Below are 27,534 nucleotides of genomic sequence, written 5' to 3'. Positions count from 1 at the left end.
TAACTGCAGTAAAGGGTCTTTAATGAATACTTTAGGATTTAATCATTGGGAGCATGTTCTAACATAAAGATAGTCATGGTGGATGGAAACACTCATTCTTCCACTTATTAAAGAGTTTGATCAATAAAACATGGCAACTGCTTTTAAATTGTATCGAAGTGTAGAATGTAAAGAAAATTCAAAACCATCTTTACACGGCATTTGAGAATAATCTCTGGAGGGAGCGAGCTAACATAAAATCTTGATCTCGGTCTTTTTCTAATGACTCTGAAAGTCTCTCTCCAACCACCTTTGCAAATTTTGGTCCACAAGAATTAAGGCTAGCTTTCTTTGCCTTCCCTCCACTACATGCTCTGGACTTTGACAATTTCAAGTCTTTCTATCTAATTTTCCCATTAAATCCTCTTGGTTGAAGATAGGCACTTGGGCATTTGTTGATTTCCATTTCCAAGATTCCATGGCTGCTTCTTCGATGAACTCTGTAGTTTGGTTTATTTTCTTGCTTTATACTATTGTTGATCAAGCTCAATCCGAGGAGTTCACTTTCAATGGATTCAATGGAAAAGAGAAGTTGCTTGCACTTGATAGAGCTTCTGTTTTCAAGCCTAGCGGTGCTCTTAGGCTCACAAACAAAACAAAGAACGCCATAGGACATGCATTCTATTCCAACACCATACAGATGTTCAACAAAACATCACCAAATCCTACTTCTTTCCAGACAACTTTCGTTTTCTCGATAGTCCCTCCGGCATCAGGCGAAGGAGGCTTTGGCTTTGGCTTCGCTCTGTCACCCACCTCCCAGATTCCTGGAGCTGCTGCTGGACACTATCTTGGCCTTTTCAATAACTTGAATAACGGAGAGAGCACGAACCATATTTTTGCCGTTGAGTTTGATACAGTTAAAGGGTTCAATGAGACAGGAGACACCACTGGGAACCATATTGGGATCAACATCAACAGCATGGATTCGAATGAAACCCAAGCAGCTGCGTACATTAGTGTCAACGATACGAGAGAAGACGGACTTAACTTGCACGATGGTAAACCTATTCAAGCTTGGGTAGAATATGACGGTGCGAAAAAAGTTGTGACTGTAACAATTTGTCCAATGGGGCAACCGAAGCCGGTCATACCACTCATTAACTTCACAGGCCTTAATCTATCTGAAATAGTTAAAGAGAATACATATGTTGGTTTCTCTGCCTCCACAGGGGAAAATGCAAGCTCTCATTACATTCTGGGATGGAGTTTTTCGACGACAGGAGCAGCCCCGGCACTGAATCTTGATGAGCTTCCTATGCCACCGGACGAGAAAGATTCATCATCTTTTTCCCGCACAGTGGTTGCTCTCATCTCTGCTTTATGCGTCATGGCTGTTCTTTTGATTGGAATACTTCTTTGTCTAACGCTGTATAAAAGCATGGCAACATTTGAGAGTCTTGAAGATTGGGAATTGGAGTGTCCCCACAGGTTTGGATACAGAGATCTGTATACGGCAACTAAAGGTTTTAAAGAGAGTGAGATCATCGGAGTTGGCGGGTTCGGTATAGTTTATAAAGCTGTTATGCGTAATGATGGAAATGAAGTTGCGGTTAAGAAGATCACTCGTAATTCAGTCCAAGGACTGAAAGAATTCTCAGCCGAGATCGAAAGTCTAGGACGATTAAGGCACAAGCACTTGGTGAATCTCCAAGGATGGTGTAAAAGGGAAAACGATCTTTTTCTGGTATATGATTACATTCCAAATGGAAGCCTTGACTCTCTCTTATTCCATCCTAAAAACAACTCTGTATTAAGCTGGGATCAAAGATTCAACATTGTTAAAGGCATCGCTGCGGGGCTCTTGTATCTGCACGAAGAGTGGGACCAAGTGGTGATTCATAGAGATGTCAAGTCAAGCAATGTCCTGATAGATGCAGAAATGAATGGACGATTAGGGGACTTTGGTCTCGCCAGGCTATATGATCATGGCATAAATTCACATACCACCAGTGTCGTTGGCACAATTGGGTATATTGCACCTGAATTGGCACGAACAGGGAAGGCCTCGACAAGCTCAGATGTGTTTGCATACGGTGTCCTTCTTCTTGAAGTGGCTACCGGCCGGAGGCCAATCGGGTCAGGTCAGTTCATTTTGGTGGATTGGGTTTTGGAATGCCAACAAGTGGGTAAAATTCTTGATGCAGTTGATCCAAATCTGAATTCAAATTATACAGCTGAAGAAGTGGAGTTAGTATTGGAACTGGGTCTTCTTTGTGCTCATCAGAACTCGGATTCTAGGCCAAGCATGAGACAAGTTACAACGTACCTTAACGGAGATTATAAGCTTCCTGTAATAGAGGATTGGGGTTCATATGAGTCTCATCATCTAAGTGAAATCAATTCAAGATTGTTGAAACTGAGTAACTGCGAAATGACCAGCACGTCGTATCGTTCATCTTCCATTAGATACATGTCTACAAGTTCTATAGATGCAGGTAGATAGTAATGCAGGTCATATGTAATTCCATTGTTACTTCTCATTCCAACTCTCTCTCCCTAATATAAATACACACAGAAACACAAATCAGGCTGCAAGAGGTCTCTTGATTTGGGTATGTACATTAATCGCACAGAAGAAAATTGATTGTAGCTGGGTATGGCATTAGACTTAGAGTTCATTAAATTTCTAGGTAACTTCCTTTCTGTTTTTTTTTTTCTACTCTTTATATTTATGTCAATACATCTGTTTAATTTCTCAGCTAATTTGATACTTATATCTACAGTGCAATAATTGCTATGCAAATGTTTGTATTGCCACATTTTATAACAAAAGTTAATATTCTTTTTGAATTTATTTTTTTTTAATTTTCAAATATTTAACTTTAAAGTCTTCTACCCAAATTAGTTAAGTCTTATTTGCACATATATTTCATAGCCCTTCCCATATTTATCTAATAGTTTGTATACCTAGAAATATGTACCCATTAAATTTTCATCCTTTAATTTTGACCGTTTCATATTATTATTATTATTATTATTATTTGTTTTACATTCATCTTTCGATCATCAAGTGTAGTAGTATTTTAAATTCTTATCTTTTTTCTAAGCTTATAAGAATAATTTAATAATTAGCAAAAGAGCTAAAAAAACACAATGCTCAAAACGGCTCTATCAGATGCAATATCTTATGTGTCAAGATTTTTTATTTTTGTTTTCATATCTCACATCACATTCACACAACTAAAGCACAACTATAACACATTATATATTAAATTTGTATTTTTTAAAATTAATTTGAATGATTTTTAATCTAAATTTGTAGATGATTGGACAATTAATTATTTCAAATACTAATTTTAAATCTAATTAGCCCAATTTTTTACAAATTACTAATTGAAATCTAAAAGTTAAGAGAATGTAAGACATATGTATAAATAAGAATTTGATCTTAATTTATAATTCAAATTTGAATAACTATATATTTTAAGTTTAATATATAAGAAACATATATATTTTGAACTAACATATGATATCCTAAAAATTTTGAAATAGCCTATCTTAACTTATTCGTGTTCTATTGTGTCCATATCTCATGAGTTTGTCATATCATGTTTACTAGGATTTAGATTCTGAAAAGAATCATATAATTTGAGTCGCAAAATACATTAATTTATTACCATAAAGTTGAAAAACAATAATTAAATGTAGGGCATAATTCACAGAGTTAATCAGAAAAGTTATTTAGAATTACACAAATCAAATTCTTAATTGTGAATGTTGAATTTTCAAAATAAGGGATCACTTACTTCTCCTGTAAATGGAAAAGGTTCATGTAAGAATATTTCTAAGAAACCTTTTATATATATATATCAAAATAATTCTATACTATAAATACTTATTTCATAAAATATATATTATATAAATATGGTTTCTATTATTATTATTATTATTATTTTATGTATTAAGACAAATTTTATAAACTGTCTCAAAATAATAAGCTATTTGATTGCATTAAAGACATTGTGATCATCGTTTTAGTTCATTCAAGTGCATATTAATTTAATATAATAATTGTACATTTAAGTAGCTTTTTTTTTAGAAGAAACAAGAACAATATAATTAACAAAAAGCTTTTATTTGAAATTCAATTTTTAAGGAAAAATAGTTCCAAATAAAGAAGTCAGTCTTGGCATAGAATGCATGAAAACCAATTTAGGTTATATATTTTTCAATAATTTAGGATATGCATTAATTATAATACACACAATATATTATATTCGTTTAATCTAAAGTTAATGATATAAAGATTAATACCGGTCTCTTTTATCGTTATTAAGTATGCACTTTTATTAAGGAATTAACGACTGAAACTTTGAAAGGTTAATATTCATCAATTCTAACGCATTTTTGTTTGTTTCCTTTCCTTTTGGATTTAAGAGGGTTAAAAAACATAATTTTTTATTAATAATTGCATGAAATTTTCTAATTTTTTCAATTATAAATAACTTCCGGCCGCATGATAATCACAGTTCTTTATAACTCTTAAAAATATCTCTTTATTACTTCAACTGTCTCTAAGAGTTTGCAATAAACTTTTAAATCATATGCTCATTTTTTATTATAAGAAATATGTGCAAGTATCAAGCTTCCAAGAGACTTTCTAATTTTTTTTTAAATGACCTCAAAGCTATATTTTCTCTCTTTAAATCTAAAGAGGAAAAAAAATGAGTCTTACGAATATTTTATTTTTTTTCTTTATTTTTTCCTTCATTTTATTTAAAAGTCATCTTCTCTCTTTTTTTATTTATTATTAAAAAAAAAATTATAAAGAGCAGTACCCAGTTGTTTTAATTTCTTTAACTACCCAAATTGGTTGAAAGTTTTGGACACGCCTAAAAAGTCATCCCTGTAACTCCCCAAATGACTTGCTAAGTAATAGCTATAAAGTATAAATCACAAGTCAATTTCATCAATAATAATTACTGAAACCAAAGTCTCAAACTCAATGTCAATATAATCATAGGGTAATGTAAAAAATAATCGTGATGTTTAGCACTTTTTGTAATTTTAATATGAAGTAAAAGATTTACAATTTTTATAATAAAATTAAATATAATTTGCCTGAGCTATTTTATGCAGACGTCAGATCAGAAATTCCATTTTTACTTAATTACAAACTCTTTTTTCTATATCGAATTTTTAAAAGGTATTTTAAATTAATAAACTCAAAAAAATACTAATATATTTTTGTAATTAGCTCCATTATCATTTAACTTTGTTTTAGAAGAATAATCATTTAACTTCAAACTGCAACAACAGACAAATAAAATAAAGAAAGAAAAACCCAATTCAAATGTGTTTTAATTAGATCGTACAAGAGAATGTAAACTACAATAATTCGAACCACAGATTACTTGGAGCAAAGTAGACTCCGGAGGTGTTGTAAATTAGTACGGCCCTCTTATATTTCCGCGTTTAAAACTGGGTCTCATGTCACATTCCAAAGAAAAATACAAAAGTCGACTTCTTCCTCAACAACGCCTTTTCCGCGATACAAACGAGACTTTCAAAGAAACAAGAAAAAAAGAAAATCTGGAGGGAAACTTCGCAAGGGATGAAATAGCAGAAAATAGTGGGCATCTCTCCTACACCACAGCCACAGGTTACGAGATTGAATTCCGTGACGGGAATTTGCACAGACTAAAGAATGAATAAAGAATTTTAATTTTTTCAATTATAGGGAGAAGAAAATGAAAGTTGGAACTTGAGACTTTTGTCCGAGTTCCATAGAGCACTAAAGAGCTAGTGCTTATAGAATAAAGAGCTGGGAAAGACAAAGCTGGGGCTTCAAATCTCAGTTATCAAACTGCTGCAAAGCTGTAACAGCGAGTTCTAGACAAAAATCACTGGTAATCAAACTGCGAATGGACATGACACGACTACCAAATACTACACCACTCATCGCTTTGTTTAGGTTATCATATACACATGTTGCTGAGGTTTAACATTATACGCTTTCAGCACCGTAATGCAATCATTAACTCAAAAGTTAGAAAGAGGACTAATGTTAACACAAATGAGAAACATGAAAATGAGAATTTCTCAAGCATTTAAAAATGGATGAAAAAAGAAATCATTAAATAAAATGACCTAATAAGCCACTGATTAGTGGCACAGTTCCACAAATCATTTAACAAATATTTCTCTCCCATCCCGTTTAGAATTAACAGAAAATCATACACATCCAGTACAAGACCACATGGATGCATGACCTCTTTTCTCTTTTCCTGGGCCCTTGACACTTTTCACCAGAGACTAAAAAGGAAAAGAGCAAAAAAAAAAAAGTGTCTTCTAATCTAATGAGCACAAATTTACCATAAACAGATATTTTACTCACGGACAGATCTAGCTACATCTCATGAGACCATAACACGTGCTATCATCACCTGGGTCCAATTTGCAGTTTCCTTAAGCTGTTCATCATCGGATTGGAGGCATTCACCAAGAAATTCAGAATAGAACGTTTTGTCCTTGAACAATATCTTCGTGTTGGAACCAAGGGCATCTGCCAGATCACCCATCACAGCAACTGCAGCTTTTGTCACACTCTCATCCCTGCAATACATGGAAAAAGAACATTAGAATGGAAAGCAAACAAATCAAATACCAATAGTATCCAATTGTTAGTGCAGGATCTAAAGGATCAAACACGTCAATAAAATAGCAAAATTTACCTTTGACTGTCTCTAAAAACCATTTCTATAAACTGTAAAAGATGGCCAGCATGCGGCAGCATCACCTCTGGCTTGGAATTTTTAAAACCCTGAAGAATACCAGAATAAGCTTCAAAGATGCTACGCTTGAGTTGGTTACCATAGTCCATCAACTCCTCATCACTGTCATCTATCTGGGCACATATCTGAGCAGCACTTTGCATCATTGTGATAGCAGACTCAATGTACTTAGAGAATTGCTCCCCAATTGCAAGAGCAATGTCCCCAAAGCAGGAGAATATGGGAGGCTTGACAGACCGGTTGAGCTCAACACTTTGAAGATTGCGTATAAGATGGCTCATGATCCCATCACAGTATGGTAAAATCTTGTCATCCATTGCACGGCATATATCACCTACCACCCCAGTTGTGATGGCACAAACCTGGTACTCCTCAAAATTCTGCAATCCCATCTCAAGATACTTATATAATTCAGGCATATATTTGCCAAACTCTGGTCCAGAAGCATAAGCCAAAGCACCGATTGCAAGCATTGCTTCCTCATGCACAGTAGAGCTTCGGCACGCAAAAACTCTAAGAAATAGAATCATAATTGTATCTGCAGCCTGGAGTATGATGGGCTTGGTTTCATCAGTACTGCTAAGTTTCTGGATAATGACTTGGAGAACACCACAGAGAGAAGCCTGCAAATCCCCTTGCTTCTCCCTGTCATCTGAAGATACAATCTGAAGATCTAGAGTCTGCCCAAGTTTGTTCATGATGACCGGGAGAAGCTCCGTAATGATTTTGGATGTTTCCATAATATTGGAAGATCTGATGACTTCATTCAAGGTTTCATATGCAGATGATCTGAGTTTTGAGTCACCACCATCTGTACGCTCAGCAGTTTTAAGAAGTTGAGAAATGATACCAGGAAGGCATGGTGTAAGTAGTGAGGAGCTTTCTCCTGCATCCTCATATCCCTGGGCAAGGTAATAGATAGCACCACAAACCTTCTCAGCTACATGAGGAGAAGCATTAATACTTTCCAGTAAAACTGCTACAATCCGGTGTAGGTTCTCAGGAGAAATAACAGAAAATCCACCTGCTGGACAGTGCAACAACTCAAATATACGACTAAGAGTCCACGCAGTCGTGTCCTTGACATGGTTATTGCCATCCCTCATGGCATTAAGCAGAAAATCCAAGCCAGCGTTAACCAGTGGAGTCAGTTTATCAGTGCCCGGACCTTCAAGAATTGAGCCAAATGCATATGTAGCTGCCTCACGGCTACGCCAATCTGGTTTTACTATGTTAGCCTCTACAAAAGGCATTACAAGGGGCACAACAGCATCCCCAACAGTTCTAGCCACAAGACCTAGACATGTCCCACCTGCCATAGATATATTCCAAATGCCATCATCCTGGTCTTGATCCTCTTCCTGCTTCAATAATGTTTCAAGCAACATAGGAACAAGAGACGAAAGGGCCTTCTGTATGAAATGTGAATGAACAGGCTCAGAATCCCCAGTTTCAGAACTTCCATATTCTTGAAGTTCTATCTCTTCATCACAGATGGAGCTCCAGAACTCAATCGCTTGAAGGGCAACTGTCTCTTCATCTCCTTTTACTGCATTTGATGTGAGTTGAAAAAGGGTCTGCATATAAGGTTCAAGCACTATATAATATGTTGATGCTATTGAAACAAGGCATTCAAAGGCAGCTTGTCTTATCTCTGCCTCTTTTGACAAGGCTGTCTCACAGACCACCTTCATGATGTAATTTCGCTCCATCTCATTTTCAAAGTTGCTTTGTGCAAAATCTAAGGCATTAAGTAAAGCTCTTGTTGCTGCAAGGCGAATCTCAGGACCATGTTGAGCAAGGTTCATGCCTTGGACAACTGCAGTGAGAACATGGTTCACTTCATCTTGTACAAGGTCTTGATGGGATATTTCCTCACAGACATATCCCAGAGTTTCCAGCGTTGCCTGTTTTAGTGCTGCAGGACTGTCTTGTTGGGTCATATTGCTAAGCAATGATCGAATTAGCTCAGGCCATTGCTTACGTGGAATCTCAATGGAAGCAACTTTTGCAATAACTTGCGCGGAAGTATGTCTTGCCTCCTGTGCAGACGACCCAAGGGTTCTGAGTAGCAAGTCTTTGATTTGAGATTTAATAGATATTTCAATTGCCATCCATTGTTGAACAAGATGTTCCTTTCTCATGGCATCTTTTGCATCCAAAGAGTTCTTAAGCACGATACCAGCCAACCGACGTGATTCATTAGGTTTCTCATTGTTTGCAAGCTCAACTGACAGGGACAGGAGGAAAAGAGGCAAGTTCTGCTCTTGAAACTGTCTAAGATTAGCCTCTGCCTCATTCCGGACTTTTGCATCCAATGATTGGGCAGCCAAAAGAACTGGTGTGATCTCCATAGCCATTCTAACACTGCAATAAAAGAGTAAAGCAAAACTTCATTACTAAAAATACCAACAAATAAGAGGCACACAGCCATTACAAAGGTTAACAATCCAAAGAAACAAATTAGAAGTTGAAGAAATAAAGAAGTGAACAAGTACGTGGATAGCAATCCAATCCCACATCATAATACGATGAGATGGCATTATATGAACCACTAAGGTATATGCACATATACAGCTTCCTATATTCCTATGCTAGAATTTACATCTCTAAACACTACGCAGTGTTCTTTGGAAACCAACAATCTGATATTTCTAGAAAATTAACAAAAACTTCAACATTTCATAAAATTGAATTATATAAATAATCCAGATCATAATCGAACCACTGAAGTGAAAATTAGGGTCAAAAGAACTTAATAAGGGGAGCTGATTTAGCAAAATCATAGAAAAAAATTTATCTGAAAACTAACTCTAATGCAGAAATTTTCAATTATGTTACTTATAGGGACTGTACCTCAAAATTTTATATCATTTCAATTCAAACAATCATTAAGCAGTCAAATTTATCATCATCTCATTCAATTTATCTTCCTACTTCTCTGCCAGAAAAGCAACTGAGCAAATAAGCACGGTGTTGTAAATCACTTGCTTCAAATGACCTAATTTGAAAAAAATCTAATACGCTTAGATACTAAAACAGCAGAAACAAATAGATAATACAAGCAAGCAAGCTTAAGCCCTCGAAAGCCATGAATACTATCAGCAAACAAAAATAAAAACAGCGAATACATAAGTAAAAGATTAACAAGTATGAACAATTTGAATCAAGCAGAAAAAACCCTAAAAAGTGAAAAAGAAAATTACACAGAAAAATCATCAAATGAAACAAAAATTCAAACAAAGATACCAAAAACTAGAACTAGATCTCTAAGTAGAACGGAAATGACAAAACCATAAATAAAAATTAAGATTAAGAACCACAACAATTACCTAAATAGAAAGAAACTAATTTAGAAGAACACGAAAGACCAGAACCTCACTAAAGAAGATGAACCCTAGGGTTTAATCTCCCTCTCTCTCTCTATGCGCGTGTGTTTTTCTCTCTTCTTCTGTGCTATTGGAAAGCGAAGTGAAAATTATGATGAAGAAAAGAGATTAGCGATTTGGTTTTAGATGAGTGATATTATTATATATATTCGAATGCTTAGAAGAAGCGGGAGGTATAGTCTTCTTCTTTTCTTTTCCTATTGAAAAACCTAACGGGCAGGGGTTTTCATTTTGTAGCTGCCCGATACTGCCCAGTATCACTGACCCCGAAAAACCCTAGAGTTTTTGAATTCTCCCACGTGTGTACTCTTACTCACACGTTTGCATTTCTAACGGATCAAAGATGCGGTCTTCATTATTCGATCGAAATTGAACTGGACTGGACTGAACTTTTGGTTTTAGAATTCGGCCTAGTTGTACTTGGGCTTTTTACATCACAGAAAAATCTTTTTATTAGCTTTTTTTAAATAAAAAAAAGTTATTATTGTACAAAAAGATCAAACATATTTGTTCTTTTGAAACAAACAAACTATACTTTGTTTTAACAACCAATAAGATCAAGCTAAGTAATTAATTTTATATAATTAAAAAATAAATTTAGCAACCTGTAATTAGGATGAGGTTTGCAAACTAATATAAGATAGTTTTTAATTATTTATATTTTTAAAATTTATGAAAATTTAATTAGTGAAAAATATGAAAACAATTATAATTTTTTTATAATTTAATAATAACTTTGATGATTATAAAAAAAATTTAGTGTCTTCTATAAATTTATCAATCTTTTCATAGATCATTATATTTTATAAAAATAATTATTTTTTATAATATTATTTATTTTTTAACAAATAATAGTACTTATAAAAATTTAATTTTTAAAAAAATTTAAAAAAGATTGCCATTTTTATAATTTAGCAATAAATTTATTATGGTAAAAAAATTTAATATTTTTCAAGAATTTATCAATTTTTTAAAAACCATTAAATTTCACAAAAGTAATAATATTCTTGTAATAACATTCATTTTTTCACGAGTCATGCCAATTACAAAAATTATTTTAATTTGCGAAGGAATATAAAAATTTAATATTTTTTATAAACTTGCTAACTTTTAATATTATTAAATTCTATAAAAGTAATCATATTTTTATAATATCGTTCATTTTTCTGCAAGTAATAACACTTACAAAATATTATTTTTAATTCGTGAGAATATAAAGAGAATCATTATTTTTCATAATTTAGCAATAAATTTTACAATTATGAAAATTTACTATTTGTCAAATTTTTTATAAATTATTAAATATTTCAAAATAATTATATTTTTGTAATATCATTCATTTTTTGGCAAGTAATACTAATTGCAAGAAATTATTTTAATTTATGAAAAAATATAAAAAAATTATCATTTTTTATAATTTAGCAATAAATTTTACGATTATAAAAAAATTTAATATATTTATAAATTTGTCAATTTTTCGTAAATAATTAAATTTCGCAAAAGTAATTATATTTTTCTAATACCATTCATTTTTTGCAACTAGTAGCTTTTGTAAAACATATTTTTAAATTTACGAAAAATATGAATAGAATTATCATTTTTGTAATTTAGCAAAAAATTATACGATTATGAAATATTTTAATATTTTTCATAAATTTACCAATATTGTTATAAATTATTAAATTTTTCCAAAACAATCATATTTTTATAAATATCATTCATTTCTTTGCAAAAGGTAACACTTACAGAAAATTAATTTAATTTGTAAAAAAATTTATGATAACTGTTATTTTTTAAAAGAAATTAATTATTTTTGTGATTACGAATAGAGCATTCTTTAAAGCATTAATTATTTTCCTTACATAAGAAAACTTACGGCAAAATACAAGCAGTAGTAAATTATCCATGTCTTTTTGAAACCGTAAGTACTTTTAAAGATTTACTAGTTTTTTCTTATTGAGTGTGAATAGTGGATGAGATTAATAAATCTATACATTATGGATTTCTATTTTGCATCATTTGTTATGAAAATTTTATGACTATATTATAACTATAATGATGTATAGAAATTTTATTTTATTAAAAAATACTATAATAAACTTGAGATAGTTTAAATAAATTGAATAGTAATTCATTATTATATAATTTATAAGAAAATAATTTTTAGATATTTTGATAAGCTCGTTTTAGTTAGTAAATAACTCAAGTAGGGTTATTAACTATACAAACGTGGTAGCTTCAATCAATTTAAAAAGAGTTCAATATAGAGATATATATATATATCTATATATTAATTTCTAAGGCTCAAAATTGTTTTGACATGTACTTTTAATTTTTGATACATAAGATTTTTATTTTGACATGTGTATTTATTTTTTATAAATGGAATTCAAATTGATGTGTGATTTTATAGTTTTTTCTATTAATTTATTGATTAATAAGTTACATTTCTAATTAAATACTGACTATATTTTTAAAAAATAAGATATTAATTATATTTTAATATTTTATTAACGAATAAATAGTTTTCTAATTAGATAATGATATTAGTTCTATCATAAGAAATGGCATATTAATTATATTTTAATATTATATTGACTAATAAATTATTTTTCTAATTGGATAATAATTCTAATTCTAGAAAATAATATCTAAAATTATATTTTTAATATTTTATTCAATAATAAATTTATTCTTTTATTATATAATAATTTTTAATCCAAAAATTAGTAATATCAATTATATATATATATATAGATTTATCGTCATACTCAACAACACTAATATCACAACTTTTCAGTATTTTTGTATGTCTCTTCTATTTGCATTTTTTTTTATATTTAGATAAATTTATTAAAAAAAAGTTTATTAATTATTTAATTAATTAAGTTAATCTAATAATTTATTGATTAAATATATTAATAAATAATATTAATGATTCATTAAATATATGTCTAATTTTAGAAGTCTAATTTTATTAAAAATTTTAATATGAATTATAAAATATGAGAAAAAGTTATTTTAAGAGGATAATAATAATAATAATATATTAGTTAGACGATATTGGCTTAATGGTTAGGTTAAACTAACTTGGACAAAATAATACATATAACTAATGAAAAATTATAAGAATCCCGATCCATTTACAATTGGTAGCCTAAAATAACACGTTGTAGAGCAATTTTAGTAGACATAGGTCGTAGGGTAATATGATACTATTTTTTTAAGGTGTTAAAAAATCAATTTAAATAGACTTTTTTATTTTTTTATTTATAATCTTTTAATATTTTACTTGTATATAAATTTTATCTCACATTATTAATTATATTAAATTAATTTAAAAATCAAATTAATCAATTTTAATAACACTAATTATAAAGCCACTTTAATAATTTTACAAATTCACGTATTTTTATATATATTATGATTATTGATTGTAGATTGTATTCAGTTATTAAAGTTTATATCTTTTGCCTTCATTACAAAAAGATTCATTCTTAAGACTTGTACTAAGCAAATTTTCATTCATTCATAATCCACAAAATTTATGAAACCATTACCCAAACGGGTATAAGCGGCCGCGTTTCTTCTGCTGTTATAGTGCTTTGTTAATCTCATCCTTAGGATCTGTGATGGTTTATAATGTGTTTGGATTTGGTTCTTTTTGAATTGAGGGTCTGAGGCTTTATTAATGCAATTTGACTGTTGACATAAAAAAAAAAAACAGAGAGAAGAGGCCACCCATATTCAAACTTGACCACTAAATTATAATATCACAAGATAAATAATTAATTTGGGCTAATTGTTAAAAATAATAATTTAGAAGATTAAAATATAATATAATAATACCATTGATAATTTTAAAAAATTTACTAAAACAATGAGAAGAAAGTATCCTGGAATTTCAGAAGCAGAGTTTGGTTAAACACAGCGACTGAAACCGTGTACATGAGCATCAAACGTAAAATCAAAGAAGACAAATATGTGTCCCTAATCAGACCCTGTCATCTAGTTTATCACCCCTTATCACTGGATTGTGCTTAACCAAAATCTGGCGATCAAACTCCTTGTAATCAAAGGTGCAACGGTGCTCGTCAGAGTATCGGTGCATCCCACAAAAGACCTTCCCACAGCGGCATGCAAATCCTGTCAGACCCACCTTCTTGTTGCAACTCCGGCATCTGTTCTTCACGGTTGGAGATGAAGACGAAGACGAAGACGAAGACGAACACGGAGCAATCTTTGTTGCACTACTCCCTCGTTCACCGTCAATACAAGTTGGCACAGATTGATTAGTGGTGTCGATCTTTTTGTCCGAGCTAACCGAAGCACAGATTGAAGCAGCTTTTTTATCAATTAGTTCTTGTTTGAGATAGTCATTGTAGCACTTCGAGCACATGTTACGGTTCTCTGCTGTCCCATAGAAGCCGCAGCCTCTGGCGCATAAAGGAGGAGTACATGATGAGCTGTTCTGCGGTTCCATGTTCTTGAAAACTTGAGAAGATCGGGTTAAATAATTCTAATGAATCTATTGTAAATAATTTGATTCAGATATGTGAATACTGTTCCTTGTTGCTGCTGTATATATAGAGAAGGGATTTGAGTTTTTCTTAAATTGGATTTGAGGGTTTTCCTAAATTGGATTTGAGAAGACAATCCATATATATTTTGAATAGGAAAACTTATGTTATGTTCTTGAACTTGAACCTTCTTTACCAGTCTCCTGTTAGGATGAGGAAAGCTCAAGTAAGTCCTTCGTTGTCATTATTTGTTTATACTATATATACACTTATAATTATTTAATATTTACTATTATTATTTATAAATATAATTGCAAATAAAGAAAATATATAGCTCCACGTACAGTTAATTAGCACGCATAGTTAGAATTCCAATCTTAATATCCAATTCAAACTCAAATCTGTTTAACAAATTTAATCTTATCATTAGAAGATGTATAAATATAATAGCTATTTAATCACACATTTGTATAATCAATCAAAATAATTGAGATTTTGTATAGTTATTATATCTAAATTACTTTAGTACTATACCTATAATATATGTATATATATTTAAGCACTAACCTGAAATTTTTTTAACTTAATAATATATATATTTTAATTTTATATATAATTAATTTAATTTTCTAATCCTAGTAGAATTAATTAGTGGTTAATTTTTTATAATTCTACAGAGCAATTCAATTCAATTCTAATTTTATCATAATCTCATATACAATCTCTCCATAGTGATATTCCATATAGGAATAACTTGTACATAACGATAAAAAAATTACGGTCATAATTTGGACCAGTTTTAAATAAGAATAAACTCTCTATTGTAATAAGTTATAAATTTTTAAGTCTCATCTTAAGAAATTATTTATATAGTAATATTTATATATATAATTTTTTAAAAATATATATTATACTATATTTTATCTTGATGTAGTATTTCTTTGTCTCATCGTATTTTACATATCTTATCTCTTATTTCTATCATTCGCCAATAAAATCTATATATATATATATCAATTTCTCATACCTAAAATTTTTTAACATGTAGGATTTTTATTTTGACTGTCTACTATTTTTTACACATAAGATTTAAGCTTATGTGTAATTTTGTGGTATTTTCTATTAATCTATTGATTAATAAGTCATATTCCTAATTAAATACTTATTCTAATCATAAAATATAACATATTACTAATAAATTATTTTTCGAATTAGATAATGATTAATTTCCTAATTAGATAATAATTATTCTGAAAAATAGCATATTAATTATATTTTAATATTATATTAACTAGTAAATTAGTTTTCTAATTAGAGAACAATTCTAATTATAAAAAATAATATTTTAAAATATTTTATTCACTATTATATTAATTTTTAATTATACAATAATTTATAATTTTGAAAAATAATAATATCAATTATATTGATAGTATTAATTTATATAATATTAGAGTTAATAAATAAATAATTTAATGATAGTATTAATTTAAAGATAATATTAGTAATCAAATATTTTATTATTGCAGTAATATAAATAAATTCTAAAAATATTAGAAATATTTAAAAGTAGTTTGTTTACTATTATTTTTAAAATTATTATAAATTAAAATTAAATATTAAATAATTAATTAATTATATCTATAAATTTAATTTTATAATTGAGATAATAATAACGATCGTACAACGTATAGGTAAACAAATAGCTAAGTATTAAATCATCAAACCTTTATTAAGTTATAACCTCCTCATAGTTATAAATTTAACTTGATTTTAAGTATATGACTGTAGAGATAATTTATTTTACATTTTTAATCCTATAAGAAACCGGTGAATTATTATATCATAAATTATATATATACTTATAATAGAGTTCAAACAATTCAATATAAATTTTTGTAAAAATTGAAAATAAAAAGTAAAAAAGATAATTTTAATGAATATTATAACTAATATAATACCCTCATAATTAATCATAATCTTATCCTATCCTAATTCTATATATAATTAATCAATTTATTATAATTAAATAATATTTTTCTTATTTGAAATCTAACTATCCATTAAATTAAATAATATAATAACAAATGAGTTTTTATTATATAGTAAAAAATATTCATAAAATAGTTAGATATTATATTTTATACTAATTGATTAAATACTTTTATTTTATGATTTTTATAATAATAATAATAATTTATGAGCGTAACATACGGACCGAATACTATATATTATAAAGAAAATAGAGTAAGAAAAGTCATTATGGATAATAAATTAAATATATTTCTTACTTACAATACTAGAAGGACTATGAGTTGAACAATGTTTCTTTTGTTTTGCAGTAGATAGAGATTGCAGAGTAGGCGAGACTTGCCGCACAGGGCTCTTTACTCCACATAGCTTATGCTTCATACGCCAGGGGGACAATATTTCAAGACCACAACCTTTCAGCGTAGCCTCCGAAGAATGTGATCGCCCAACTGTTTGTGAAACATATTCCTCGACGTAATTTTCGCCAAAATTAGGAAGATTATTGTTCAAATTTCTCGACGCGTATAATACAGATGATGCAGCTAATGCAGTAGCATCAGGAAGAAACCGTTCAATCATGAAATTTGGGGACTGGCTTTCGGTAGAGTTGATACTCTCTAAATTTAGTCTATCTAATCCGTGATCATCTTCGGCTTTCTGAACAATGTCTATTGCTTCTGTCAGTGATAATATGTCTACAGCGTCCGAGAACAAATCATCCTCATCTTCGTCGCCATTTTCATCAACATCAGCATCACAGCCATCATCCTGATAGTGAGTGTTGACATTATCATTTCTACTTGTCTTCTTCTCTGGCTGCCATCTGCAGGGTGGGAGCCTCGGACGAGGAGTTTCACCATCATGGATGTCATTCTGCTCTGTATTTTTCGGTTTACCGGGCGCTCTTTCCCAGCAAAATGGGATCCCATCACTTGCATCCTGAGAAACGATGCCTGAACTTGTACTATGGAATCCGCCAAGCCGCCTAGTCGATAAGAGTGGTAAACTGAAGTCCAGCTTTCTGGGGAAATTTGCATCTGTAGCTTTTTTCCTTGCTTCTTCCATATAAGCATGAAAATTCATCAGCTTTGTACCACCAACAGATTGTAAATGGGGAAAAAAGGGACAACTGGAGAGGTCTAGAAGAATGAAGAAAAGTGATCAAAAGTGGTTGAATGATATTATCAGAATGCAGGTGAAACTATAGGTATCTCGTGCAAACCATTACAACTTTTTTTCTGCTTTATTAATGCTCACAGTTGAGGCGGAAAGGACTCCTTTACTAGAGATTGGAAAAGGCAAGTTCCAATTCAAGAGTTACTTCTAAGGCTGACAATAAATTCAATAATGCAGCCTATTTCAACTTTTGTACTAGACAAATATGAATAAGCCATAAATTGATCTGAAATGGACAAGGAATTCAAGGACTGCTAGGAGAAATTAAAAATAATTATAGTAAATAAAGTATATACAATGGCATACAAGTAGAGCCTTGAATCAATTGAGAAATATCGAGCTGTGAGGATTAAGTCTCTTCCAAGAGTACTTGATACGTTGGAAAATTGTGAAGCTCGTAAATCATTACAAAGACAGTATCAGAAGAGTTACAGTACATTGTAAATGCTTCGCATGAAAAAGACCAAAAAGAAAAAGAAAAAGAAAAAAGATTATCTGTAAACCTCTAATAGGGACAGACTTGAACACAGGCTTCCATTCATGTACATGTTTTCTTTCTGACTGTGGTACTTCCATTACAATCTTTGCTGAAGTGGAAATTTGGGGAGTAGCGGCAGAAACAGTCTGCAGCACTTATATCATACATTAATCCCAAAATATAAACGTAGAATACATCTATTTACATGCTATCTCACTCCCTAATTTTTCTTTCCTCCTCTTTTCCCCCAAAATTAAAAAATAACAATAAAAATAGATTTCTTCTTTTCTTTCCTATAGAATTGCCTGACACATCTTCATCTTGATTTTCCTAGAGAGAAAATCCAAAAAAATGACTAGCCAGGACAATCACTGACCTTTCTTGTACCCAAAAAAATTAAATAGAGGAGAGCCGGCAATTAAAATATTGGCTTCATAAAGATGTAACGCGTTGACAACACATTTCTTATTCTCACTTTTGTTGTTCATCTGCATGCTCCCTTGCTTTATTATAGAGCTCAATGGTATCCCCATGACTGGAATCAAGACAAAGGGCAGCCTCACAGTCTCGAATGGTAGAGATATTATCACCCATTGAGTCATAAAATGCAGCTCGAAGATGTAGCAGCTGCAAATCTGGCTTGAAAACTATGGCCTTCGAGAGCTCAGCTACGGCCTCAGCTTCTTTGTGATCATCCATCAATACTGAAACGAACAAAGTATTAGTTGTTGTAATTCAATGTCTCTCGCACTAGATAAACTTCATGTATGTATTCCCCAATGAATTTCAACTACAGGCTGAATTACTATAACAAAAGTTTTACTTTTGAAAGCATTAGCACAGAGGTGAATTCTCTCCACTAAACTTGAAGTCAAGAGAACAAATGAATACCAAAAAGATGGGGAAAAAAGAAAGAAAGAAAAAGATGGGGAAGAAACTACTATTCACCTTCTCCTTTAGCTAACTGAAATAGAAAAAACTAAAATATACTGGATATGCCAACTTCAGAAGCAAATTCGCACAGAGATGCAACACTCCTGCAGTACAATTAAACAAGCATCCTTCCATACACGATTAATCTGCAGCTGAATTATCTAGACAAGCATTGAGGCTCAACCAAGAAGACTATATTTAATCTGAAACACTTATCAACACTTAAAAACATGAGGTCAACTAGCCACTCTAATTGCCAATCTTTAAGCTTTAAGAAGTGTCAAATACCAAAGAAGACTTGATCTGCAACTATGCCTTCGCTATCATATTAGGCTCAAATTAACATCAGGAATTTTCAACTCTAATCCTAATTCAATGGCTGGAAGAAATTATGGCCGATAATTTTAATCATCATTCATGACTTCATGCTCAGTCCATAAGTTTTATAAAGAAAAGGCTATTATGTTACAGCCATTAATTAATGGAAAAAAACCTCCCTGTTATGGTTCCACCCATTTTTTAATGGGTATTTAAATTTTGTATCTGTAACGGCCGTTACATAATAGTGACAGCCATTATCAAAGTCAAGATGTGACCCAAGTACTCCTAGACACCCTTTTTGGTAGTGAAAGAATGTTAGATATGTAAACTTTTAGACATCTATCGTGCTCAGTGCTAGTTATTGTAGTTAATGTACAATGATGACTTGAAACTATGGGACTAAATGTCTTTTCTTTAGGAATTTATGCTCATTATGCAGTTGCATTCTTTAAGTCTAGCAAATTCCTTTAAAATCTATTAATTCTATGCATTTCGTAATTTACCAAAGAAATTTTGCATACTGATACTCTGTTACATGACGTCATGGTCATTATAAACTTGTTTCCATTACATGCGGCCGCGACCACAATCACGGCTATTACCATTATTTAAATCAATGAGTCAATCTGTGGTAGTTTAACACGACAGAAACACCTATTTCTCATAGAGCTAAATCCAACAAAAATAACTAGTCATAGGTTTGGGCATTCTCAAGGAAGCAATGAGAACAAAACTCCACCAACTGTCCAATTTATAGCTACCAATTTGTATCCTACTAGAGCTAATCGCATCTTTGCTCCATATATGCAAGCTAATCACATTATCATGAAAATAATGAAAACAACCGTATTATTACTAAAAATAATAATTAAACAGTTGAACACCATATGCAACAGAAAGCCTATTCCATGATTGAGTTCCATATGAAAGGAAGACTGTTAGCAGATAAAAGCAACAAGAACCAGTAAACCTCTCAAAACCCTGCTAGGTTGGTAATTACATCACAGGCACTACTAATCTAGACTTGTGTATTGACTCAGATGTGAACCCAAATGAAATATAGACCTTTCAAGTCAAACACAACACAGAATCCTGTAAATTCAACTGTAAAGTAACTTCATAATTTATCACATCAGTTATTCAGTAAGGACACCAAAAAATGAATCATAAATCACTTGTCAATAATTTATTAATGATTAAGCTGTTAACTCCTGCCAGATCACTGTATCCATTGTTCGTATTATAAGCAAACATGCTAGGCATATTGCAGTAGAAAACTACCTCTAGAAAAAGAGGAGACAGTCAAATTCCACCTCCCCAAATAATTCCTTCCTCAGCAACTAATATATTTGACATTTTCAGGGACAGGCAATAACTGATCATAGAAGTTAAAGTCCACAGCCCAAGACACAAAAAGTGACAAAAGAAGTACAATGGTACAAAGGCACCCACCAACCGGACCTCATTTTGAAATTTGAATCTTCACTATTAGAACTGACAATAGTTTAAAATGAATAGCCACCAATCAAAAAACCACCCAAGAGTAATGGCACGAAGACATCCCAGCATTTGTGGTACAATTATTCGTGAACAGTTAAATATCAGCGGACTCTGTAAATGTTGAATAGATAAAAGATCTATTCATGATGTACTAAAAGCAATTTATGAGCACTTGGTTTAAGAAAAAGAAACCTTCATTTGCTAATATCTTCTAGGTGATAGAAACAATTCCCACCTTGTGGTAAGAAGCAACATGAAAACAGAGTAGCTAATAAATAAAGTAACCATAAATAATACCTGCTACTAAAAGTACACGTAATTTGTTTACATGAATGGCCAAACATATCTTTGTCTCACATCTTTTATAAACTAATGGTTACAAAAGACGGACTGATCATCCACCCGCTATAGAATAGAACTCAAACAGATTACAGCATTAACAAGAAGGCATCGGGAGAAGTAAGTGTAGAACTAGTAGAAGTGGCTATAATCATAGAAAGCATGGAGAAAAATCACATATGCAAGCACATTGATACAATATTAAAGAGACCTGTGACCTAACTATCTTATGTGGTTATGGCCCATGTATATACTCCATTGGGATCAAACTAATCAAACGACAAATTTCCCCCTTCTAATTGAAAATAGTTCCGTCCAAGACAAGTAAATTTTGGTGTTTCTTGATGACCAAAGAGAATCTTTGACCTAGAACCTGAATTAATCTCACTAATACCACCCTAATCGGACAGTAAAAAGAGATTTCCAATGAGTAATTTACTTTAGTCGTCACTAACAATGATATAAATGATATTTTATCACAGATTATAACATCTCACCAGTCTAGTGTCGAAATCAAATTGCCACAGATATCTATGATGCCATATATCATCGTAGCGTTACCAATTTATGACTATCAAAATGATCTTAAAGAAACTAGAACTGTGAGCATTACACATACCTGCTGCCCTGTATCTGTAAGGGTATGTCCTCAAGGGATCTAATTGCGTTGCCATACTAAGATCACCCTTTGCCATGTCCCGATCACAGTACTCAGAACGCTTCTCATACGCGGATGCATTATTCCTGGCTTTCTCTATCAGTTTTGTCATCTCATCGTATGCAGCTTTGCGTTGATTTTTGAGATGGTATACGCGTGCCAGACCCTGATGTGCTCTAGTGTGCTTAATATTGAGTGCATTCATGTAACAATCCGCAGCAAGATCCAGCTTATCGCAATCAACATAGACACTTCCTAGATTATTCAATGCCTGCAGAACAGCATAATCCCCCCAGCTCAAAAAGATAATCAGGAGCATTAAATAGTAAGATTGCTTCAAAATCGACACTTACTTGTCCTTTCCGTAGGCCATCTGAAGGGCATCTAAGAGCTTCCTCCAGAAGTTCAATAACATACATTGATGACTCAGGATCAAGACTTGAATCTGCTAAAGCATATGCCTTGAGAAAAAAGGCTTCAAATGATCTCTGAATTGAAATGGACTCCTCAGCCTTGGCTAGCGCTTCTTCACGATGGCCAGTGTCATACAAAATCCATCCTTCGTAAACAAGCCTTTCATGCTCAGAACTAGAATAATTTCTAGCCAACCGCAAACTACGCATTGCAGCCTTTTGACAATTTAGCCTAAACCATTAAGAACAAAAAGGACACCGTTAGAATCTAAAAACCATGATAAGAAGAGATTAAGAAGCAAAAAAATTGGTTTAGGAGGATTAATAACAATGCTGCATGTCATACATATACTTCCATTTTCTTCATTGCAGGTCTTGATAACAAATCAGTTTTATGAAATCGGATTGGGAAAGCACAAAACATTAAGAAGCAAAAAGAAATTCAGATAATCTATAAAGATTAAATAACATATATACACACACACACACACACACATGTATATAAAGCGACCAACAATTATGAATGTATTGTGTGTGCGCACACGTCTAATAATAACAGTGAAAACATCATTTGATCAGAAGTAATATTGAATGTTTCAGGCCAGGCCAGAGGAGAAAAATGCCATCCATTATTACAAGTAGCTTAAACCATAACATCCATTGATATTCTATGCTCACAAATTTTCTAATGGTGCCTACACAAATAGAATTTCAGAACAAAATACAAATCCATTTAAAGAAATGTGTTCACCATTTCCTAGCTCTTGAGAGCTGAACAATCCACTTCACTAGCAGAAGGATAAATAGAGAAAAGTAGAAAGTGTAAAGGAAAAAGAGAGAGAGAGAGATAGAGAGAGAGAGAGAGAGAGAGATAATCTTAAACAAGAAAAATAATGTTAAAGGGGGTTGACGCCTCATAACAAGGGGCAGATTTCAAGTCTCAATTGTTGGTTTGCAATCCAGTTAAAGCAAGTGGAGGCCACTCAGAATTACAGAATGTTGGACACTTCACATAGCACCCTAACAAACTTCTATGTAACACTGAAGGGTGGCATACAAACAGACACTACCCAACTCTTGAAGAGATATTATCTGATATCATAAACATCAAAAGGATTGCATATATTGTTCCCACAAAAGAAAAATGATGTTGAACAACAGACCTAAAGTTCCAAAGTCTTTGCTTTGCTTGGCTTTCATTCACCAGAGGAAAATAGAGATGCACATTACATAACATGCTCAAAAACATAATTAGGCAACAGATACGGAGCATCAAGCACGGTTGATTTAGAAATATCTCCATCCAAATTAGAAAAAAAAAAAAAAGAAAAGCTTTGTTTTTACAATACTCTCCCCACTATTACTTTTCCACCTCCTTCATGCCTGCTTAAGTTGCATCTTTAGACGATAGATTATAAGAAAGAGGACAGAAAGAGATAAACAGGAATCATTAAGTATGTCTTTTAATCTTAAAGCTGTTAGCTTAGTGTTTTAGCATTATGCATCACATGAAGAGTATCTGACGGATGTGCATGCTACTATGCAAGTGTGTATGTTGCAAAATGTTACAATTATTTAGTTTCAGTTATTTAATTTTATCATCCTGCTAAAAATGCAAAGCTGGCTGAATTTACATTTTTGAAATAGCAAGTTAGCAACATGAATACAAGTTCTATGCCGATGCAAGATGCCAATCTAAAGCACTTGTCCCATACATATTAAAACAGCCCACTGATACCAACAAGTATAAGCTCTTTAATTCTTTACAACAAACTCAATTATCAGAAAACCATATTAGTGCTTGAAACATATTATAACTGCACAGTAGAAGGCTAACAACCACAGAGCAAAAGCATCAATAGGGTATGAGTGTGCCTTTACCGTAAAAGGAGGAGAGACTGCCTAAACCGTAGAAGGCTCTTCCCTGGGTCATTTGTTAACATATGGTGTACAACAGCTAAGGAGCCTATATCATCAACGGAGGACCACCTATCATATAGTTGCATCCAGCAATCAGCCTGACTCAACTGCTGAACAAGAGGGCGAAGAATTTCTACCAAGCGATCACCATGCATCTTTCCATGAAACATCATGTAATTTGGGTCCAAAGTTAAAAGTGCTCGAACATCTGTGAGAGCTCCTTCATAATCCTCCAAAGCAATTGAAATCCACGCTCGTAATTCAAGACAATCAGGAGAGACCTTAAAACCAATTATTTTGTTGAGCTCTGAGATTGCTGGTCCAAATCTGTTCTCCTGCACCAATAAAACAGCCCTGTACTTGTATGGAAAAGTAAGAGTTGGATCTAATTCAGTTGCGGTGTTCAAATCCATCAACTTCTCCTTTCCAACACAATATAGAGACCTTTCCTGATACATCCACCCAACTGGTTTATAATCTGAAACCAGTGAATTCATCATCTTGTATGCTGAATATTTGTGGCCCCGTTTGTATCTTGCCCTTGCAACACCAACTGATGAATAAACATGACCTGCCTCAACTGCTGCTTCAAACCAATTCTGAGCATCTTTATATTCTTTTCTTTCAAGCATCACAACACCTAATAGGTGATAAGCAAGTTGTTTCTCCCAACCTTCAGTTGCACATTCTCCCAACCTCTCCAAAAGCATCACTGTTGCATTGGATTTCATGTCTTCCTCCAAAGCAATTTGGCTCAAGAAGAAATACAACAAAAAGGAAGCATGCCCAACCAAAGCCAATCTCTCCCTACCCTCTGGACTACAAAACAATTTCATCACAAGAGAATTGTGCAGTGAACCAGGGAGCTCTCTCAAAAACATCTGCAAACAAGCAGCCACTAAAAGATATGCAGTCTCCTCTAATCCATACTCAATTAGCAACACAGCATCCTCCATATCAGAAACCAGAGATGCCAAATGAGCATCACAAGCTGACTTCATTTCCTCGCAACAGAACCTATTTGCCAAAGAAAGGAGCTCTAATATAATAGACAAATCAAAAGAACCTAATCCTTTTGTCCTGCTAAAATACTCTACCGCTCTCATTCCATCAGCAGAAATCCCATTCTGTGAGAAATTAATCTTCTCCCTCCTCGCCTCTGTGAAACTACCATACAGCATTGCTTTAAAAGGTCTTGAAAGTGAAGCAATATTATACCTCACACACCTAATCTCATCATCACCAATACAAAACGACATATCAAAATCTTCATCAGAAGTTGAACATTCCTCATCATCTCCTATTAAAAAACCCTCACCACATCCATTATCATCTCTAGAAGACCCCGAACACAAACAATGATCATTAACTGATTCAGGATTATAACCAGAAACCAGACAAGCCTTAGGACATTCAATATTCCTTCCACAACAATCCATAGCAGATGTACCAATAAGCTCATCTTCTCTCCTCTCAAATCTTAACCAAGAAGCTAACACAATCTTCCAATGAACATCCACAGAGTGTTGTCTTGCCACACGGAGAGACCTTCGAAACAGTTTAGGATCGGCTAAACCCCGAAATATCGCACATTGCTGTAAATACACCTTATGTTTCTCAAATTGAGTAGAATTCTCAATTTGACGATACACATCAGCTAGGGTTTCAACGAAATCAACAGACCTAAGACAAAGGTCGATCTGCGGCTCGAGGAGATCGGTATCAGGTAAACCAGACGGTAAAAGATTTTCAACGGCGATGTTTTTGTTATAGTCTTGATTAGACGATGTCTGCGATTGTGAAGGTCGATTAGGTTTTGCTCTAACAGAATTGACTCTCAGGTCATGGAGGTGTTGTAAAAATTTTTCTCCGACACTTCCATAACCTCCTCCTCCGCCACCGCCGCTACCGGCGGAGTGACTGTGGCCGTGGCCATTAGAATTAAGAGCGTAAATCTGAGTGCCTTTACATCCTTCTATAAACTTTAAACTCCGCATTGAACTAAATATATTATGCTGCATCTATTTTTGTTTGTTAATTAAGAAAAAAGAAACTTATTAATCAAAATTGAAACAAAATGCAAATTAATTCAAGAAAAGAAAATACCTTACAGCCTGCAAAAACCACCGTATGAAGAATGAGGATACAACAGAAAGAGCGACGATGGTAGATGCAGGCTAGTGGAAAATTTTTCTAGGACTTTCTATGAGATTTTCCCGAGAAAGCCAATTGAAATTACAAAAAAAAAAAAATTGTTAATGGCTTAGCCGTTGAAGTTTTTCCTTTTTTCCTTTTTTTTTTTTTTTTGGTAATGAGGTGGAGGTGGCCGTTGAAACGGCCACTCTCTCTTTTTTGGTTATATTTCTATTTCTTTTCTTGACTCTCTCTCTCTCTCTCTCTCTCTCTCTCTCTCTCTCTCTCTCTCGCCTTTCTCTCTCTTGTGTATTGTTTCTCTTGTTTAACAGTATGTATTTGTATATTTTCTCTTTTCTTTTTTTTAGGTGTTTACTATGATATGATTGTTTGTTTGTTTAATTTGATATTTTTGTATTTTTCCCTTTATTTTCTATTGTTATTCATTTTTATTTTTAATTCTCTCCGGTTAAAGTAAAATAAAATCAAAAAAAACTCCGGTTGAAGAGGAGAGCCGCTAAACTAAACTTTCATGTCCTGGTGTCCTGTTTCCTCCAAAATATGCCATTATTCTACTCCGACCAGACACAAAATATGCCATTATTGTTTTGATGCCCCATTTACTTCATAAAGTAGGTTTATCTGACAATTCTTTTAAAACAAAATTTAAGTTAATTTACAATAACTACGTTTTTAGAGTTAAATTTTAAATTTGACTTCTTACTCTTATTTGTAAGCAAAAGAAGAAACGTTTTTCAATTAGAATGGTTAAATAACTCAAATATAAAACTGAATTTTAAATCCTCAATTCTAACCATAAAAAAGTTAACATTTACTGTCTCTAGCTAAATAATAATTTAATGTTTATTGTTAGTATACATATTTTTTGGCCTAATTATTTAAGAAGTAGTGACTTTGGATGATTTAATGATTGGGGTAATTGTGAA

At 32.4% G+C, this 27,534-nt stretch overlaps 5 protein-coding genes across 7 annotated transcripts; 1 reads left to right on the top strand and 4 right to left on the bottom strand.

Moving 5' to 3' along the window:
• Positions 1–282: 282 nt before the first annotated feature.
• On the top strand, positions 283–2,836 carry LOC8263096 (lectin-domain containing receptor kinase VI.3). Its single transcript, XM_002526611.4, has one exon. The coding sequence runs from the start codon at positions 458–460 to the stop codon at positions 2,483–2,485; it is 2,028 nt and encodes a 675-aa protein (XP_002526657.3). The 5' UTR covers positions 283–457; the 3' UTR covers positions 2,486–2,836.
• A 3,267-nt stretch (positions 2,837–6,103) lies between these two features.
• On the bottom strand, positions 6,104–10,408 carry LOC8263095 (importin subunit beta-1). Of its 2 annotated transcripts, none has more exons than XM_015723883.3 (3): positions 10,154–10,408; positions 6,717–9,143; positions 6,104–6,597 (listed from the first exon to the last, which is right to left on the bottom strand). In XM_015723883.3, the coding sequence occupies exons 2-3, from the start codon at positions 9,134–9,136 to the stop codon at positions 6,399–6,401; spliced, it is 2,619 nt and encodes an 872-aa protein (XP_015579369.1). In that variant the 5' UTR covers positions 9,137–9,143; positions 10,154–10,408; the 3' UTR covers positions 6,104–6,398. The 2 variants fall into 2 exon arrangements, with proteins under 2 accessions (XP_015579369.1, XP_002526656.1); XM_002526610.4 differs by having other exon boundaries at positions 10,109–10,407.
• A 3,575-nt stretch (positions 10,409–13,983) lies between these two features.
• On the bottom strand, positions 13,984–14,665 carry LOC8263094 (zinc finger A20 and AN1 domain-containing stress-associated protein 1). The gene has a single exon (XM_025158686.2). The coding sequence runs from the start codon at positions 14,646–14,648 to the stop codon at positions 14,160–14,162; it is 489 nt and encodes a 162-aa protein (XP_025014454.2). The 5' UTR covers positions 14,649–14,665; the 3' UTR covers positions 13,984–14,159.
• A 98-nt stretch (positions 14,666–14,763) lies between these two features.
• On the bottom strand, positions 14,764–17,995 carry LOC8263097. The gene is made up of 2 exons (XM_002526608.3): positions 16,981–17,995; positions 14,764–14,888 (listed from the first exon to the last, which is right to left on the bottom strand). Exons 1-2 carry the CDS (start codon positions 17,797–17,799, stop codon positions 14,853–14,855), a joined length of 855 nt encoding a protein of 284 aa, XP_002526654.2. The 5' UTR covers positions 17,800–17,995; the 3' UTR covers positions 14,764–14,852.
• A 149-nt stretch (positions 17,996–18,144) lies between these two features.
• On the bottom strand, positions 18,145–26,882 carry LOC8278935 (ethylene-overproduction protein 1). Of its 2 annotated transcripts, XM_015723879.3 has the most exons (5): positions 26,561–26,882; positions 24,416–26,475; positions 22,475–22,766; positions 22,083–22,392; positions 18,145–19,074 (listed from the first exon to the last, which is right to left on the bottom strand). In XM_015723879.3, exons 2-5 carry the CDS (start codon positions 26,473–26,475, stop codon positions 18,842–18,844), a joined length of 2,895 nt encoding a protein of 964 aa, XP_015579365.1. In that variant the 5' UTR covers positions 26,561–26,882; the 3' UTR covers positions 18,145–18,841. The 2 variants fall into 2 exon arrangements, with proteins under 2 accessions (XP_015579365.1, XP_002526653.2); XM_002526607.4 differs by having other exon boundaries at positions 24,416–26,882.
• Positions 26,883–27,534: the final 652 nt, after the last annotated feature.

This window comes from Ricinus communis, chromosome 10, assembly GCF_019578655.1.
Source record: "Ricinus communis isolate WT05 ecotype wild-type chromosome 10, ASM1957865v1, whole genome shotgun sequence".
Taxonomy (NCBI): Eukaryota; Viridiplantae; Streptophyta; class Magnoliopsida; order Malpighiales; family Euphorbiaceae; genus Ricinus; species Ricinus communis.
The sequence above is the reverse complement of the archived record's forward strand: the minus strand, read 5'-3'. Positions and strand labels throughout refer to the sequence as shown.